At 46.7% G+C, this 18,981-nt stretch overlaps 1 protein-coding gene across 2 annotated transcripts in view; it reads right to left on the bottom strand.

Annotated features, from left to right (window-relative positions):
- Positions 1–18,981, bottom strand: part of LOC124608216 (uncharacterized protein C05D11.1-like) — a 135,369-nt gene that overhangs the window by 101,842 nt on the left and 14,546 nt on the right. For both annotated transcript variants that reach the window (XM_047139968.1, XM_047139969.1), the window contains 2 exons: positions 16,486–16,626; positions 14,140–14,240 (listed from right to left, as the gene is read on the bottom strand). In XM_047139968.1, coding sequence (XP_046995924.1) covers positions 14,140–14,240; positions 16,486–16,626 — 242 coding nt within the window. The remainder of the gene's footprint in view (positions 1–14,139; positions 14,241–16,485; positions 16,627–18,981) is intronic.

Genomic DNA, 18,981 nt, shown 5'->3' on the forward strand with positions numbered 1-18,981 from the left:
TTGTTGTAGGGCTTAATTTAAAAAATAATTGTTATCTGTCATCTGCATCTGTTGCCTTAGCATTTATCTTCCTCATAATGCATTTTTGTAACTGAAAATGAAAATCAATGCAATTGTGAGGAAAAATCATCAATCAAAGGTACTAAAAGGGTTAAAGCAAGACTGTATCAAATCCCAGAAATTATCAATAAAGAAAGTTAACTAACTGTCTCTAAAAAAGCATGAAAACAGTTTAATGGATTTGAACTGAATGACTAGTTCTTTAAGCCAGATCTCTCACAGTGGCTCGAAAATTGAGATTTTTCCACCACACTATACCTAGTTATTAAACAGAAAACAGTAATTAAACTGGCTGAGAATTGATTACAAAGTGTTTACAAAAATTGAGGATTGAAGAAGTACGTGCTTTAGTTTTCATCTAAATAAAATACAGCCATTAGTTTCCAGGCCTACAAAAAAGAGACATTACCAAAGAATAAGGGTTTTTTAAAGAAATTGTGCTTTTCTCATAAAATTTACCTCACAAACACTTTATAAAATAGTGCTATACACATTATTATCAAAGTTAACACAGAAAATTAATAACTTAAAAGTAGCTGTTGGTTACTCAGCAAAATCTGTACAATATTTTTGTAGAGAAAATTACATTTTTAATTTTATTCAAATTATAGGGGTTAATGGGTGTCACTTTCCCTTTTCTATAGAGCCCAAATTTCACACAACTCATTTTTCTGTGCTACAGAAAAAACCTGGCAAGTAGCTCAAAGGAAAAGAATACAACTCAGATAACAAGTGTCACCGTAGTCTGTCTCATCTCTTAAAACTCCCAATTAAGAATAAAGTTACTGTGTATTGCCCTAAAGCCTCAAGTAGATGTAGCATTTCTTAATTTTTGAAAATCATTTAACTCAGTACCACACCTACGCTTATTATCAAAAGTATAATCATACGGGGTATCAAGTAAAATTTGTGACTCGATTGAGGACTTTTTGCTAGGGACAATGCAGGAAATTTTCTTGGACAGGGAATCACCAACAGATATATAAGTAACTTTGGGTGTGGCCCAGGAAAATGTGATGGGACCCTTGCTGTTCATGTCGTACATTAACGACCTTGCGGACAACATTAGTGGTAATCTCAGACTATTTGTAAATGATGCAGTTATCTATATTTACTACTGTCTGAAAGAAGCTGTATAAATGTTCAGTCAGATCTTGATAAGATTTCAAAGTGATATGAAAAACACAACTTGCTTTAAGTGATCACAAAAGTAAAACTGTACACTTCACAAAACAGAAAAGCATAGTATCATATGACTATAATATCAATGAATTGCAGTTGGAATTGGTTAACTTATACAAGTACCTGTGTGTAACACTAGGCAGGGATATGAAATGAAATGAGCACATAGGTTCAGTTGTGGGTAAAGCAGGTGGTAGAGTTCGGTTTATTGATAGAATAGTGGGGAAGCACAGACTACAATGGAGATTGCTTACAAATCACTCCAGTCACCCATCCTACATTATTGCTGTAGTGTGTGGGACCTGTAACAAATAGGACTAAAAGGGGGGACAGAACATATACGGACAAGGGCAGCACAAATGGTCAGAGGTTTCTTTGATCTATGGGTGAGTGTGACAGATACTGAAGGAACTGGAGTGTCAGGCTATTGAAGATAGATGTAAACTATCTCAACAAAATCTACTGATGAAGTTTTAGGAAACAGCTTTAAATGATGACTCTAGAAATATACAACAACACCCACACATCTCTGCAGTTGCGTTATCAAGGACAAGCTCAGCTTAATTACAGCACACACAGAGGCATTTAAACAATCATTCTTCCCATGCTCAATACATGGATGGTTGGTTGGTTTAAAAGAGGGAGGGAGGGAGGGAGGGATCAAACTGCTAGGTCATCGGTCCCTCGTTCCGATTAAAATTATTCCACAATGGTCGGAGTAAAATAATCGAGACATACAAAACACAGCTGGAAGAAAGGAGTAAACCACAAGAATGACAGAAGGGCAACAAACACTAAAATGGACAAAATCGGTCAAGAAAACCACAGAGAGAAGCAAGAAACATGCAGAAGAAATCAAAACAAGAGAGCAAATCACCATGGGTAGCTGACCATGAGAATAAAAGCGAGAAGCCAGCCACTCTGCAACACATTAAAACCTCCACCCTAAAAGCATTAGGGTGAAGGACACAGAGGGAGAAAGGACATACGCTAAAACTTAGAGTGAATGATAAAACCCATCCTCACGAATAAAACGTAAAATTAAAGCTGCTGTTGAGGCATTGCTGCCCAACACCAAAGGTAGGGTGCTGGGAAAGTTGAAAGTCTGCTGCAGAGCAGCTAAAAGTGGGTAGAGTCCATCAAGGAGTGGACGACCAACATTTTTGAGTCACAGCGACACCGAGGTGGGTCCTCGTGACTGAGGAGATAACCATGCATAAGACACGTTTGGCCAATGAGGAGCCGGCAGAGGACAACTTATTCCCTGTGAAAGGAGCGCATGGAAGACTTCCACACATTCATATTCTCCTTAATGACACGCAGTTTTTTGTGCATACTGTTATGCCATTCCGTCTCCCAAAGCTGAAAAACCTTGCGGCGTAAGACCGAACGCAGGTAAGTCTCTGAGATGCCCATCTCCCGAAGCGGTTTCAATGTAGCCTGTTTGGCCAGCCTGTCAGCAAGTTCGTTGCCTGGGATTCCGATGCACCACTGAACAACAGGACCGTTCCAGGACATCGATGGGCTCTTGAATAGACAATACTCAAGGATGGCGAGGGTAGCACTGGTTGATAGCTCGTAGGCTGCTCAAGGAGTCAGTACACAGGAGAAATGACTCGCCACAGCATGAGCGGACGTGCTCAAGAACACTAGATATGGCCGCCAGCTCTGCAGTCAAAACACTGCAGTCATCTGGCAAGGAGTGCTGTTCAATATGTCATCAATGAACATACGCAAAGCCTACGTGACCATGAGCCATCGAGCCGTCAGTGTGAACCACTTTATGGCCCTGGTACATATCGAGAATCGAGAGGAAGTGATAGTGGAGAGCCGCAGGGTTAACGGGGTACTTAGGGCCATGCGAAAGGTCCAGAAGAATCTGCGACCTAGGTCTACACCATGGAGGTGTATGTGAATGGTCCTGAAGGAGAGGTGGTAACGGGAAGGACTCCAGTTCAGACAGAAGGGACCGGACGGGAACCACAATCGTTTGCCCTGACCTGGGCCACTGATGCGGGAGATGAACAGCCTTGACTGGGGAAAGGAGACAGTAATTTGGATGCGCAGAACTACAAACGTGTGCAACATAACTGGCGAGCAGCTGTGCACGCCTAACCTTCAATAGAAGGACTCCGGCCTTCACCAGGAGACCGGTCACCGGACTAATTCTAAAAGCTCCTGTCACTAGGCAAACGCCACAGTGGTGCACTGTGTCGAGTAAACGCAACGCTGAGGGCACCGCCGAACCGTAAACTAGACTCCCATAATCAAGACGGGATTGAACAAGGACTCTGTAGATCTGCAGCACAACAGCATAGGGCGATCTGCACCTCAGCTGATGTTGCTCAGGCAGCGCAGCAGAGGGCATCGAAGTGCTGTCAGCATTTCCGCTTAAGCTGATGAAGGTGAGGTAGCTAAGTCAATCAGGCGTTGAAAACCAGTCCTAAGAATCGTTATGTCTCCACTACAGTGAGTGGACTGTTATTACGGTAAAGTCTGGTTCTGGATGAACAGTGCGACGCCGACAGAAATGCACGACACACAACTTCACAGCTGAAAACTGGAAGCCATGGGCTAAAGCCCATGACTGCTTCTTGTGAATGGCTTCCTGTAGGTGCTCTCAGCAACACCAGTACTGGAGGAGCAGTGCAAAAGTCACCCACATACAGAGAATGTGAGACCGACAGTCCTACAGCTGCTGCTAGACGATTAACAACCACCAAAAAGAGAGACACTCAATACGGAGCCCTGCGGAATGCCATTCTCCTGAATACAGAGGGAACTATGGGACACACCGACTTGGACACTGACAGTACAGAGCGACAGGGATTTTTTGATAAAAATTGGGACCGGGCCCTGGGGAACCCACTCATACAATGTGGCAAGGATATGATGTTGCCAGGTCATGTCGTATGCTTTACGTATGTCCAAAAAGACAGCAACCAGATATTGGTGTCTGGAAAAGGCTGTTCGGATGGCAGACTCGAGGGATGCAAGGTTATCAGTGGTAGAGCGACCCTGGCAGAAGCCACCCTCACATGGACCCAGTAGGCCAAGTGACTCCAGGACACAACCAAACCACTGACACACCATATGTTCCAGCAGCTTCCAAAGAAAGTTGGCGAGACTGATGGGCCGTTAGCTATCCACATCAAGTGAGTTTTGACTGGGTTTGAGCACTAGAATGATGGTGCTCTCCTGCCATTGCGATGGAAAGATGCCATTGTACCAGATTCAGTTAAAGATGATGAGGAGATGTCGCATGTAGTCAGATGACAGATGTTTAATCATTTGACTGTGGATCCGATCCGGCCCACGAGCTGTGTCGGGGTAATGTGCAAAGGCGCTGAGGAACTCCCACTCTGTAAATGGGGCATTATAAGGTTCACTGTGGCGTAAAATGAATGAGAGGACTTTCCTTTCCATCTGCCATTTGAGGGCGCAAAAGGTGGCGGCGGAGGGAGGGGGGTTTGTTCTCCATCGCATAGGCTCGAGCATAATGCTCGGCAATTGCATTTGTGCTGGCAGGTAACATGCCGTTGATGTTAATGCCAGGGACACCTGTTGGGGTCTGGTACCCAAAAAGACGTCAGATCTTCATCCAGACTTCGGAAGGTGATATACGGCACCCTATGGTCGACACATATCCCTCCCAACAGTCTTGTTTCCACCGCTTTACAAGCTGGCGAGCGTGGGCATGGAGCTGCTTAAAGGCCTTAGGTGCTCTAGGGAAGGGTGCCACTTATGTCGCTGTAGAGCTCGCCGACGCTCTTTAATTGCCCTTGTGACTTCCAGGGACCACCAAGGAACTGTCTTTCGCCGAGAGCACCGTAAAGAAAGAGGGATCGCGTTTTCCGCAGCAGAAACGATTGTTGTAGTGACCTGCTCAACAACAACATCGATAGCACCACGTGGGGGAAATTCAGCAGTGACAGCAGAGGTGAAGGCTTCCCAGTCTGCCTCGTTTAAAGCCCACCTGGGTAGGCGTCCATGGGCATGATGCCAGGGGAGTGACAGGAAGATGGGGAAGTGGTCACTACCACACTGGTCGTCATGTGTTCTCCAGTGGATAGATGGGAGAAGGCCACGACAGGAAACAGAGATATCGAAGGCCAAATATGTGCCATGTGCCACATTGAAATGTGTCCGGGCAGCCATATTTAGGAGGCAGAAGTCGAGTTGTGACAGTAAATTTTCAACCTCCCTTCCTCGACCAGTAAGCATGGCACCATCCCACAAGGGCATTAAAATCTCCTAAAAGTAAGAAAGGTTTAGGGAGTTGATCAACCAGTGTAGCCAATAGGTTCAGGGGTACTGCACCATTTGGAGAAGATATACACTGCAGACAGTTATTTCCTGTGTTGTCCTTATCCTGACAGCCACAGCTTCAAGAGGGGTTTGCAGGGGCACAGGTTCATTACATACTGAGTTCAGGACAGATGCATACCATACCTGACACAATATTGTAGTTGCTACGGTTCGTGTAGTATCCCTTATAGCTGTGGAGGGCAGGGGTCCGCATTGCCGGGAACCAGGTTTCCTGGAGTGTAATGCAGAAAGCAGGTGTAAAGCTTAACATTTGCCATACCTCAAGCAGGTGGTGGGAAAAACTGCCGCAATTACACTGGAGGATTACTTGATCGTGAGACTAGGAAGGCATGAAACACTCAATGAGGCAGTCTATGCCTCAGTGTCACCTGCTGCCACCAGATGAGTACCTGTGCGATCAACATCCATTGTGTCTGAGGGCCCAGCAAGATCTAAGTCCTCAGCGGATGCCAGAATCTCCACCTCATCCTCAGACACAGAGCTTGTAGGTAGAGGTGGTGTGAGTGTGGGTGCCACCACAGTGCATTGGTTCCTGAGGGTCTTTTTCTTTTTAGGTTTCTCTCGCTGCTCCTTAGGTTTGTCCGGCTGGGAGGGCTTCACTGATTCAGTCTCAGGGACTGAGGAGGACCTGACCCTACAACCAGCTACCTGTGGTTGCTTCAGCCACTGGCGGGTGTCAGCTTTGCCACTGGTAGGAACCTGGAAAGGGAGTGACCCACGGGATTCGTTCTTAGAAGACTTACACTTCTCCAGCTGAGAAATGAGGACTGACATTCTGGATGGTAGGGGGGTGGGGGTTGGTTGGTTTGGGGGATTAAAGGGACCAGACTGCAACGGTCATCGGTCCCTTGTTCCAAAACTTAAAAACTACCACACAGAGTAAAAAATCGGATAATAGAGACAACAGACAACACAGGACAAGAAAAATCAGACAAAGAACAGACATAACAAATTAAAAACACACAGAGTGTGGCAGTGGTTGGCCGACCATAGAATAAAAAAGGAAAAGCCAACCACCGAGAACACATTAAAAACTCAGTTTAAAACTGTAGGCCAAAGGCCAGAATCAACACAAAACAATAAAATAAAACAAACACTCATATTAAATGATAAAAACCCCCTGCCCGAATAAAACGTAAAACTAAGCCAGCCATAGTAGGGTCATCAGTTAAATGGGCAGGGAGCGTATCAGGCATCGCAAATGTCCGCCTGACCACAGCTAAAAGGGGGCAGGCCAACAAAATGAGGGCCACTGTCAAAGCCGCCCCGCAGCAACACAGAGGAGGGTCCTCCCGACGCAGTAAGTAACTGTGTGTCAGCCGGGAGTGGCCAATGCGGAGCCGACAAAGGACGACTGAGTCCCTGCGGTTGGCTCGCATGGATGACCGCCACACAGTCGTCGTCTCCTTAATGGCACGGAGTTTATTGGGCGTGATCCAATCGCGCCATTCAGCGTCCCAAAGCGCAAAAACTTTTCGGCGGAGGACCGCTCGCAAATCAATCTCTGGGAGGCCAACATCCAGAGATGGTTGCCTGGTGGCCTCTTGCGCCAGGCGGTCAACGTGTTCATTGCCCGGGATACCGACATGACCGGGAGTCCACACAAAGACCACAGAGCGGCCGCAATGGGCAAGAGTATGCAGGGACTCCTGGATAGCCATCACCAGACGAGAATGAGGGAAATACTGGTTGAGAGCTCATAAACCGCTCAGGGAATCGCTACAGATCACGAAGGACTCACCTAAGCAGGAGCGGATATACTCTAGGGCTCGAAAGATGGCGACCAGCTCAGCAGTGTAAACGCTGCAGCCAGCCGGCAAGGAACGTTGTTCGGAATGGTCCCCTAGAGTTAGCGCATAACCGATGCGACCAGCAACCATCGAACCGTCAGTGTAAACAACGTCAGAGCCCTGATACGTGGCCAGGATGGAATAAAAGCGGCGGTGGAAGGCCTCTGGAGGGACAGTCCTTCGGGCCCTGTGCCAAGTCGAGCCGAAGGCAAGGGCGAGGAACACACCATGGGGGTGTATGCAAAGTGGCCCAAAAATGAGGTGGAACAGTGAAAACCCTAAGCCCAGACAGAAGCTCTTTGACACGGACCGCGATCATACAACCTGACTGGGGCCGACGTTCTGGCAGATGGACGACCGATCGCGGGAACAGGAGACTATAGTTTTGATGCCCGGGCAAGCTAAAAACATGGGCAGCATAAGTGGCCAGTAAATTTTGGCACCTGAACCGCAATGGAGGGACACCTGCCTCCGCAAGTATGCTGTCCACTGGGCTGGTCCGGAAAGCACTAGTGGCAAGGTGTATTCCGCTGTGTAGGATTGGGTCCAGTACCCGCAGCGCAGATGGGGATGCTGAGCCATAAGCCAGGCTCCCATAATCCACACGAGACTGAATTAACGCCTGGTAGAGCCGTAACAGGGTAGATCGGTCGGCACCCCAGCGGGTGTGGCTCAAGCATCTCAGAGCATTTAAATGCTGCCAACACACCTGTTTAAGCTGCCGAATATGAGGCAGCCAAGTCAGCCGGGCATCAAAAACTACACCCAAAAACCTGTGGGTCTCCACCACAGCAAGGAGTTCGTCGGCAAGATAAAGCCGTGGCTCAGGATGGATTGTTCGGCGCCGGCAGAAATGCATAACGCGGGTCTTGGCAGCCGAAAACTGAAAACCATGCGCTACAGCCCAAGACTGCGCCTTGCGGATAGCGCCCTGTAGCTGACGTTCAACAGCTGCAATGCCAGTAGAGCGGTAGTAAAGGCAGAAGTCGTCAGCATACAGGGAAGCAGAGAGACAGAATTTCCCACCGCTGCAGCGAGCCCGTTTATTGCGATTAAAAACAGGCAGACACTGAGGACAGATCCCTGTGGTACCCCGTTCTCCTGGACTCGGGAGGAACTATGGGAGGCCGCGATTTGCACGCGGAAGGTACGATACGACTGAAAATTTCGGATAAAGATTGGCAGAGGGCCCAGAAGACCCCATCAATGAAGCGTAGAAAGTATGTGATGACGCCATGTCGTATCGTACGCCTTCCGCATGTCGAAAAAGACAGCGACCAGGTGCCGACGGCGGGCAAAGGCAGTACGGATGGCTGACTCCAGACTGACCAGATTGTCGGTGGCGGAGCGGCCTTTACGGAACCCACCCTGAGACGGAGCCAGAAGGCCCCGAGACTCCAGTACCCAATTCAAGCGCCAGCTCACCATCCGTTCGAGAAGCTTGCAAAGAACGTTGGTGAGGCTAATGGGGCGGTAGCTGTCCACCTCCAAAGGGCTCTTGCCCGGTTTCAAAACGGGGATGACAATGCTTTCCCGCCATTGTGACGGAAACTCACCCTCGACCCAGAGACGGTTGTAAAGGTCGAGGAGGCATCGCTTGCAGTCCACTGAAAGGTGTTTCAGCATCTGACAGTGGATGCGATCTGGCCCAGGAGCGGTATCAGGGCAAGCGGCAAGGGCACTGTGAAATTCTCACTCACTGAATGGAGCATTGTAAGATTCAGAATGGTGGGTGCGAAAAGAAAGGCTCCGACGTTCCATCCGCTCTTTAATGGAGCGGAAGGCCAGGGGGTAATTGGAAGAAGCGGAACTCAGAGCAAAATGCTCTGCCAAGCGGTTGGCAATTTCGTCGGAGTCTGTACAAACTGCTCCATTCAGTGAGAGCGCAGGGATAGCCATAGAGGCATCGGATCTTGGCCCAGACCTGCAATGGAGAGACATGAAGGCCAATGGTGGACACATACCGCTCCCAGCACTCCTGCTTGCTTTGGCGGATAAGGTGGCGGGCCCGCGCACGAAAACGTTTGAAGGTAATGAGGTGTTCAATGCAGGGATGTCTCTTGTGACACTGGAGCGCCCGCCAGCGATCTTTAATCGCTTCAGCGATCTCAGGTGACCACCAAGGCACAGTCTGCCGCCGAGGGGACCCAGAAGAACTGGGAATGGAAGATTCGGCGGCAGTAACGATGCCGGTGGTGACCGATTGAACCACCGCATCAATGCCATCATTAGAGAGAGGCTCAATAGTGGCAATGGAGGAAAACAAGTTCCAGTCAGCCTTATTCATTGCCCACCCGCAAGGGCGCCCAGAAGACTGATGCTGTGGCAGTGACAGAAAGATCGGAAAGTGGTCACTACCACACAGGTCGTCATGCATTCTCCATTGGACAGATGGTAAGCGGCTAGGGCTGCAGATCAAAAGGTCAATGGCGGAGTACGTGCCATGCGCCACACTGAAGTGTGTGAAGGAACCATCATTTAACAGCGGAAGATCGAGCTGTGCCAATAAATGTTCAATGGTGGTGCCTCGACCTGTCGCCACTGACCCACCACACAGAGTGTTATGGGCGTTGAAGTCGCCCAGTAATAAGAAAAGTGGCGGCAACTGGTCTATCAGCGCAGCCAGGACATACTGCGCGACATCACCACCCGGTGGAAGGTAAAAACTGCAGACGGTAACAGCCTGTGGTGTCCACACCCGAACAGCGACAGCCTCTAAAGCTGTTTGTAGAGGGATAGACTCACTGTGAAGAGAGTTAAGGACATATATGCAGACGCCACCAGACACCCTTTCATAAGCTGCCCGGTTCTTATAATAACTCCGATTGCCACGGAGGGCGGGGGTTCGCATTGCTGGAAACCAAGTTTCCTGAAGAGCAATGCAGAAGAAAGGGTGAAGGCTGATAAGTTGTTGGAGCTCAGCTAGATGGTGGAAGAAACTGCTGCAGTTCCACTGGAGGATGGTATTGTCCATGTCTGAGAAAGACGTGACGGGACTGGGAAGGCAGATTACGCCTCTGGGTCACCTGCTGCCTCCAATGGAGCGCCCATGCAAGTGCTATCCATTGCGTCTGAGGGACCGGCGAGATCGAGGTCCTCAGCAGACGCAAGAATCTCCACCGCATCCTCAGACGCAGAGCTTGTAGGTAGCAGTGGAGTAGGTGCCACTGCAGGTGCCTTGGTCTTAAGGGTCTTCAATGTCGTTTTCTCTCGCTGTTCCTTTGGTTGTCGTCGTTGAGAGGGCTTATTGGAGTCAGTCTCCGAGACCAAAGATGATCGCAAAGCTCGACGACCAGCGACCTGTGGCTTCTTCAGCCACTGGTTGGTGTCTCCTGTGCCGCTGGTAGGAACCTGGGAAGGGAGTGACCCAAGGGATCCCTTCCGAGCGAGAGAAGCCGAAGAAGACTTACGCTTCTCCAGCTTAGAAGTGGGGACTGGTGTCCCCGGTGGTTTAGTGGGTGCTGCTCCCGAGGTAGATGGTGTGGGAGCAACAGCGAGAGAAGGGGCCCCCATCGTCAAGGGGGCAGGTGAGGTCCTCTGACTCTGAGAGCTGACTTTTTGTGTTGCAGCTAAAGAAGCTGGAGCAGGAGTGACAGTTGAGGCATAAGATGCCATCATGTGCACGGGATGTAGCCGTTCAAATTTCCGCTTAGCCTCAGTGTAAGTCAGTCGGTCCACAGTCTTATATTCCATGATTTTGCGTTCTTTCTGTAAGATCCTGCAGTCTGGCGAGCAAGGTGAATGAGGCTCTCCACAGTTGACACAGATGGGAGGCGGAGCACAAGGAGTATCGGGATGAGATGGGCGTCTGCAATCTCGACATTTGAGGCTGGAAGTGCAGCGGAAAGACATATGGCCGAACTTCCAGCACTTAAAGCACCGCATCGGGGGAGGGATATAGGGCTTGACGTCACAACGGTAGACCATCACCTTGACCTTCTCCGGTAATGTATCCCCTTCGAAGGCCAAGATGAAGGCACCGGTAGCAACCTGATTGTCCCTCGGACCCCGATGAACGCACCGGACAAAATTAACTCCTCTACGCTCTAAGTTGGCGTGCAGCTCGTCATCAGACTGCAAAAGTAGGTCCCTATGGAAAATAACACTCTGGACCATATTTAAACTCTTATGTGGTGTGATGGTAACGTTAACACCCCCCAACTTGTCACAAGCAAGTAACCTGAGTGACTGGGCGGAGGATGCCGCTTTTATCAAAACTGACCCAGAGCGCATTTTGGACAAGCCCTCCACCTCCCCAAACTTGTCCTCTCAATGCTCTACAAAGAACTGAGGCTTCACGGATACAAAGGATTCCCCATCAGCTTTGGTACAGACGAGATACCGGGGCGAATACGTGTCACTGTCATTCATTGCCTTTCGTTCCTCCCATGGTGTGGCCAGGGATGGGAACGATTTGGGGTCATAAACGTTACCTTTAAAATGAGCCCTCGAATGCTTAGAGACTGCTGGTGGTTGGCCACTAGCAAGAGATGATGTGCCACGCTTCATTGCGTGTCATCCACCCTGATGCCACCTACTCCGACCAAGGGCCCTCCCCATGGGCGCCACCTAGCCACAGCAAGGGCCACCTAGCAGGATGGCCATTGCCGGGAGTCCTGATGCCCCAGGGAGATGGGCATCTACTCCTTGGCATATGTGGGGAGTAAACGGCGCAGGCATCAGTAGAGCGATCCCTGTGTTGTCAGGGGGCTACAACCAACAGGGTACATGGCAGCTCCACCACAACGGACTGGCTACCGTGCTGGATCTTAGGTGCAAAAATGTATGAGGTCGTCGTCGCAGCGAAAAGCAACACTGCCCAGTGCAGCGAGGAAATCGCACCCATGGACGTATCCTCGCCCAAGAGATGGAAAACGAGCTGGACACCATTTCAACGACGAGAAAGCCGGCCAAAGGTCTCAATGCACGACAGATATAGTGCATCATGTAAGGCGCTCTTCCCCAACTGGCTCGCTCTTCGGAACAATTTAGAAAGATGGAGGTCAAACCCGAGAGGGGACCATCACATAAGGCCGAAACATTTGAGACTCCTTTTAGTCGCCTCTTACGACAGGCAGGAATACTGCGGGCCTATTCTAACCCCCGAACCCACAGGGGGTGGGGGTGGGGATGGGGGGGGGGGGGGGGGGAGGGGGTTATTGCTCCTGAAGTAGGTTGTGCAGGAGCAAAAGGGTTGGAAGTTCCCCCCCCCCCCCTCCCCACCATCAAGGGGGCAGGTGGAGTCTGACGGCTCAGAGAGCAAACTGTACGCGCCGGAACGGAAGATGGTAGAACTGTTGTCGTAGCGGCAGCGTAGGTTGACGTCTTATGCACAGGATGTAGCCTCTCACTTTCTCTTAGCCTCAGTGTAGGTCAGTCAGTACAGGGTCTTGTATTCCATTATTTTTCTTTCTTTCTGGAGAATCCTGCAGTCTGCCGAGCAAGGCGAATGGTGCTCTCCACAGTTGACAGAGATGGGAGGCAGGGCACGGGGAGTATTGGGATGTGAAGGATGTCCACAATCCCAACAGGTGACACTGGAAGTACAGCGGGAAGATATACGGCCGAACTTCCAGCACTTAAAGCACCGCATCGGGGAAGGGATATATGGCTTGACGTCACAGAGGTAGACCATCACCTTGACCTTCTGGGGTAACGTGTCACCCTTGAAGGCCGAGATGAAGGCACCAGTTATCCCTCGGACCCCAGCGACGCGCCGGACGAAATGAACACCTTGCCACTCTAAATCGGCACGCAGCTCATCTTCAGACTGCAAAAAAAGGTCCATGTGAAATATGATAGCCTGGACCATATTTAAGCTCTTATAGGGCATGATGGAAACAGAAACACCCCCCAGCTTGTCACAGGCGAGTAGTGCCCGTGACTGGGCAGAGGATGCTGTTTTGATCAAGACCGATCTTGATCGCATTTTGGACAAGCCCTCCACCTCCCCAAACTTGTCCTCTAAATGCTCCACAGAAAACTGAGGTTTCATTGATAAGAAAGATTCCCCATCAACTCTCGTACATATGAGGTATCCTTTTCCTGGCGTTCCTTCCATGGTGTGGCCAGGAGGGGGGAACGATTTGGGGTTGTATTTCTTAGTGCTGAAGTTACACCTTGACAGCTTAGAGGCTGCTGGTGTTTGACCACCAGCAAGAGATGACGTACTACGCTTCATGGCATGTCATCCACCCTAATGCCACCCACTCTGACCCACGGGCGCCACCAGCCGCAGCAAAGGCCACCTGGCAGGATGGCCATTGCCAGGAGTCCCAATGCCCCAGGGTGACGGGCATCTACTCCTTGGCATATGTGGAGAGTTAACGGCGCAGGCATCAGCAGAGCCATCCCTGTGTGGTCAGGGGGTTACAATCAACAGGGTACATGGCGGCCCCACCACAACGGACTGGCTACAGTGCTGAATATCAGGCGCAAATGAGCTAAGAAGTCCATTATCTTACACTGACAGTGACACAAATGCTGTGATACTCATGCATCTTTGTTGCACTGAGAAAGCCTCTATTGTTATAGCTGCGAACACTGGTCACAGGCATCTTTCAAAGAGTAAAAGAACTATTGTGTCCTCCTCACTAGATGAGAAAATAGCCTTAAATTTATTATTTTGTGGGTTAGGCACCTACAGCTCTAAGCTATTCAATGTTACCAATGCTGGTATATTTAACACAGACTGTACTTTATAGTTTGATTATCCTCACATTCAAACTTTCTACACTCTGTATTATGTTTTCATTTGGTTTAATTTTTATGTACTTACAGTTAAAGTAGGATACAAAATATGATCCAAATATATAGGCATCAATGTGAGAAACCCCTCACTGCCAGCTGTTGTCATCGTGTAGCATGTGTGATCTGTATCTGTAAAAAATATTAAAATATTCAGTACTTTTTGAATTGAATTTAATGTTGAGTAATACAAAGCCAAAAATAAATGAGACAACATAAACATTTCATTATCCCAGTTAACAACAGTGAGTATCTCAATCTGTGCTTACAAACTGCCACCAACTGAAACCTGCTCTCATCCCAGTTTTTCAATGCTGAAAGGCAGAAGCCATATTAAAATGCTGATAAAGGTTCTGCTACAGAATGAAGTTCTTTCTATCTCATTTAATCAAAATTAATCAACTTCCATCATAAACTGTTAACAAAAATCAATGCTTTGTCACTGTTTGCCAGTTCATGAGTGATCTCTCCCAGAGATATTCCATTTCGTATTCTACGTCTACATCTACATGTATAATATGAGGTCAAATCTCTCTACGACTGAAGAATGATGAGAAGATGGTTTTAAAACAACAAGTGTGGTACATCAGACAGGTGTTGATGTTAACACTTGCAGCCTAGATCAACAATCTGTTTTATAATGTTCAGCTGCCGATCCTCTGGGAGGTGTGCACTTCACATTCATTTGCACTTCTTCAATTGCCAGAAAATGGCACTTTCTCGACTGCCTGAAAATTGCTCTTATGTGTCTAATAAAGTGACGGCTATCATCATACAAAAATAAAAAGACCTTCACTAATTATCAACATGATGCATACTGATCTGTAAAAGTCAAAGTGGTCATTGTTATCATAGGAAGAAACAATGATTCCTCACGATTATGTGTACTTCTCCAAAAACACAATTTCTGGGTGTGGAGTACTTTAACTGACACGACATTCAAATCACTGACAGCCTTTATTCTGGGCACGTATTCACAGCCTACTGAACATGATTCATGAAGGTAAGACAATTACGAACTACTGTGTGATCAGGACAAGATTTATAGAGTAATCTACTGAGGGTAGAAGTGCACTTACAGCACACTGCGGCTTTTCCTCTGCATGCAACAAATGGTACCTGTTTTCAGGCTATGAGCGTCCTAAACACACCAACATACTACTTATACAACTCTGTTAAGTAGATTTGTTACATGTTCACTTTTACTATTGGAGTTGGCTCTTCTTATATATTTTGTTCAGCTGTTATACATTTCTTTATTTCTACTTTATTGTAAAAAGTTTGTTTAGCCTATTTTTCCTCCAATTGTTTACAGATCTGATGATGGTTGTGGAAAGCAAACATCATGCTTTAATTTTATAATGAAAAATGTGGTCTCGGCAGTAAATGATTTTTATATTAAAAAGTTTTTATTCAGTAACATCCCAAAACATACTGCCCTATTCCAGGAAATACAATGCAAGACATAAATAAGAAAACCACTAACCGATCTTATATCATTAATCACCAATCTCTCACTCTCCATGCTCGAAACAAAAGTAATCAAGTCATATCTTTCGCTGAAACAAATCATTGATTTCGGATACTCTCATTGACTACTGTGTACTATCACCTGATTGGTTACGAACAATAACAACAAACTGCCAGCAGCATCACACAACAAACAACCCATGGTATAATGGATACGCACTTCACGCATCACTTTTGAATGGAACAGACTCATCCAAAATGCATGCAACAGTTGGTACCTGTTTTCAGGCTATGAGAGTTCTAAACACACCAACATACTACTTAAAGTGCCCTCCGCCACACACCGTTGGGTGGTTTGCTGAGTATAAATGTAGATGTAGATGTACGTTTAATTACATCAATGTAGCACTTGTGGCATTATTTGAACCATAATTACAAATATGCCATAACTCACAATTAAAATTTGTAAGTTTCATGTGATAGCTAACAACTCTGAAAGCCTTTAATACAACCCTCATCAAGAATGACAATTATTAAACAATGCACTGCAATGAGATATTGTTACAGGACTAGAAAAGAACTTGTCGCTGAAAACCATACATCACACTGAAATAAAACTGTACACCTCATATATAAAAATGGTATTTACAAATACTGCACATAAATTATATAGAAAACTGAGGGTGAAAATTCTAAATTATGTGTAGCTACAAGCACACACTTCGTAATTACTACTCCTGCGCTAAACAGCTCTAGTCTGCACATCTAAACACTTTCTTATGATGTCAGTACAACATTAACCATTATTTCATCATGTCATAAACAGCAATCTCATTAGCCTACTATGTTAACAAAAACTTACCAGATTACACTTGCTACAAGAAAGTTTAAGGTCTCCATTTCTTACCAGTCCATGCATTTGTTCCTGAAGCTAGACACCTATTTGCAAGTAAATCAAGTACACCTTTGTAGGGATAATTTTCACTTCCAAGAAAAATAAGGTGCTCCAGTGTGTGGGGAAGTCCATCATCATCATGTGCTTCAGTGGCTGCAAATGAATAGAAGTTAACATGTTAATTTCCAATGAATCAGTAAAAATAAAAGTAATAGTTGTCCCAGGAACCTGTTTTATTCGTCAAGTAGGTTACATGCCACATGTATCTTGTGTGATGTCTAACAAGAAGATAATAATGGATAAAAACAAGAAGTTGAACCTCCCCAGCATGTTGAAGTACCCGATTCCAGGCCACGTGGAGGTGTGCCAGCCTTGCATCAAATAAGCCTAGCAGATTAACAATGGGGACCAGTGGCCTAGCCAGCTATGATGTGGTTTTTAGGTAGGTTTCGGTATCCAAAGAAGTGAATATTAGGCTGGTCCCCCGTCTTGCCACAGTTACACAATTTGCAAACACTTTGGAAAACATTGTCATGTTCTGGCAACCAATGAAGGCAGGAGTAGTAGACAATTCCTTCCTGAGTGGGGTGGGAGTGGGGGTGGGAGTGGGTAGAAGGGGGCAGGGGCAGCAAGGTGGAATCAGCTTTAAAATGTCTTTGGGAGTAACCGGCCCATCATAATAATAGCCTGTATAAAGGTATCATTGATCCTGTGTGTAACAGGAGAAGTACCTCACCAGTCCCAATCTGGCATACACTGTATAAAAGGCAATAGAATGGATGGATGGAAATACAAAAGTCATGTCACTAATGGAAATAAACAAGAGAAAGCAGTATATTACTGCAACTGAAATGGTGTGTTCCACACAACATAAAAATATTCACACGCTCAAGACCATCTTCCCTCGAAGAACAGATAGAGCACCGAGGTATTTTGCTTCGGTTAATATGACGGAAGCCTGTCATCAATATGAAATTGGGTTTGAATATAAGTTAACTAAGCATTGTCCTACTGGTACACCCATTCCTTTTGGCTAGAGAACAGTCAATTACATAGAGACCCACAGTTTAACATTAAATTCAAACGAGGCTGAAATGGATTTTTTTCATGAGTAATTCCTTCCCTCAAAAGGATTAGTCTACACTGCGAGCTACTACTTTACCCAGGCATCACTGGTGCAAGCAACATCACAGAAATGATACGCTATGGCACTACGTTAGCAAAATAAATCTTACATCTGCCAAGCATGGCATACAGGCTCATGAAGGATATCTTGTCTGTGAGGAAGCACATTGACAGCAACGTCTCTTGAACCACTTTTCCTCATTCCATACATTCTCTAACTGAGTTGTCAAGTACCTTACAAAGCCAATCACATACGTTGTACGACCCGATCAGATAATGAGGTCGTAATCCATTTAGTCGTGTGGATGGGAAAGTGACCACCTTGAACTTTGATCACATCTAGTGAATACGTTGGGTTCCACCATGTGCTCTATAATATGCAGGATGGATAAGATTACCTATTTTATATCGTACTGCCAAACTGATGACGTGGGCCCCTACGGTACACCAGACAATATCCCAACGAGACATAATATGGCCACTTCACACATTTAACAAGCACTTAATTGGAATCATTAATGTGCATGTATACAGAGTGATACAGTATTTGTTGGTACAAAAGCCTACACTTCCCTTTGGCTTGATACCTTTCAGTCTGATCTTCATTAAAAATTATATAAACATCACAGAATATTTTGTGGTCCTTTGAAGGTGTTCTTCACATGGGTATATTGCTTTCTTGATTCCCACCAAACAATGTCCCATGATCAATGGAATTTTTATTCAAACAGATTTCAGTCATAGGCAAATAATAACCCTTCCACAACTTTGAAACACACAAATAAAAAATATTGGTATCATAAAGCACTGAAATACATTACTGTGTGTCGTAAGACATTTAAGGACTGTTCAACAACTCCGACTTTTCTGATGAAGGGCCCAAATACATACATGCCAGACACAGAGAGGAGAATAATGGAATAGACTTATGACTGATTCACAATAAAATGTTTAACCCTCAATCTCACAAAGGCTCGTATTATGTAAATCCAGATACACAAAAATCGCTTATACCTACCAGAAGTCTGAATAGTGGGCTAGAGGATGCAGGCCAGCCCTGGAGGTCCCAGGTTCAAACCCAAACAGGGGATTTTTACTCATTCCATTATCTCCATAATCGCCCTACGTCCACTCAAGTCTGTTACTGAAGGGGTGTCAGGATCTTACCTGGGTGAAAAACACTGCTGGAGCAATGGGCCCTGCACCCTTGCCCATCTAGTGTCATGGCAAAGACAGGCTGCACTCAACTGCAGTCAAGCCAATAGCCGAGTCACGGGCTGTGCATCAATGACTATTTTTACCTTTAGATACCACAACTATAACACACTGCAGCAGGCTCTAATGTATGAAGTCCTTGGCATCCAGGTGAATAATAAACAAAGG

This window comes from Schistocerca americana, chromosome 1, assembly GCF_021461395.2.
Source record: "Schistocerca americana isolate TAMUIC-IGC-003095 chromosome 1, iqSchAmer2.1, whole genome shotgun sequence".
Taxonomy (NCBI): Eukaryota; Metazoa; Arthropoda; class Insecta; order Orthoptera; family Acrididae; genus Schistocerca; species Schistocerca americana.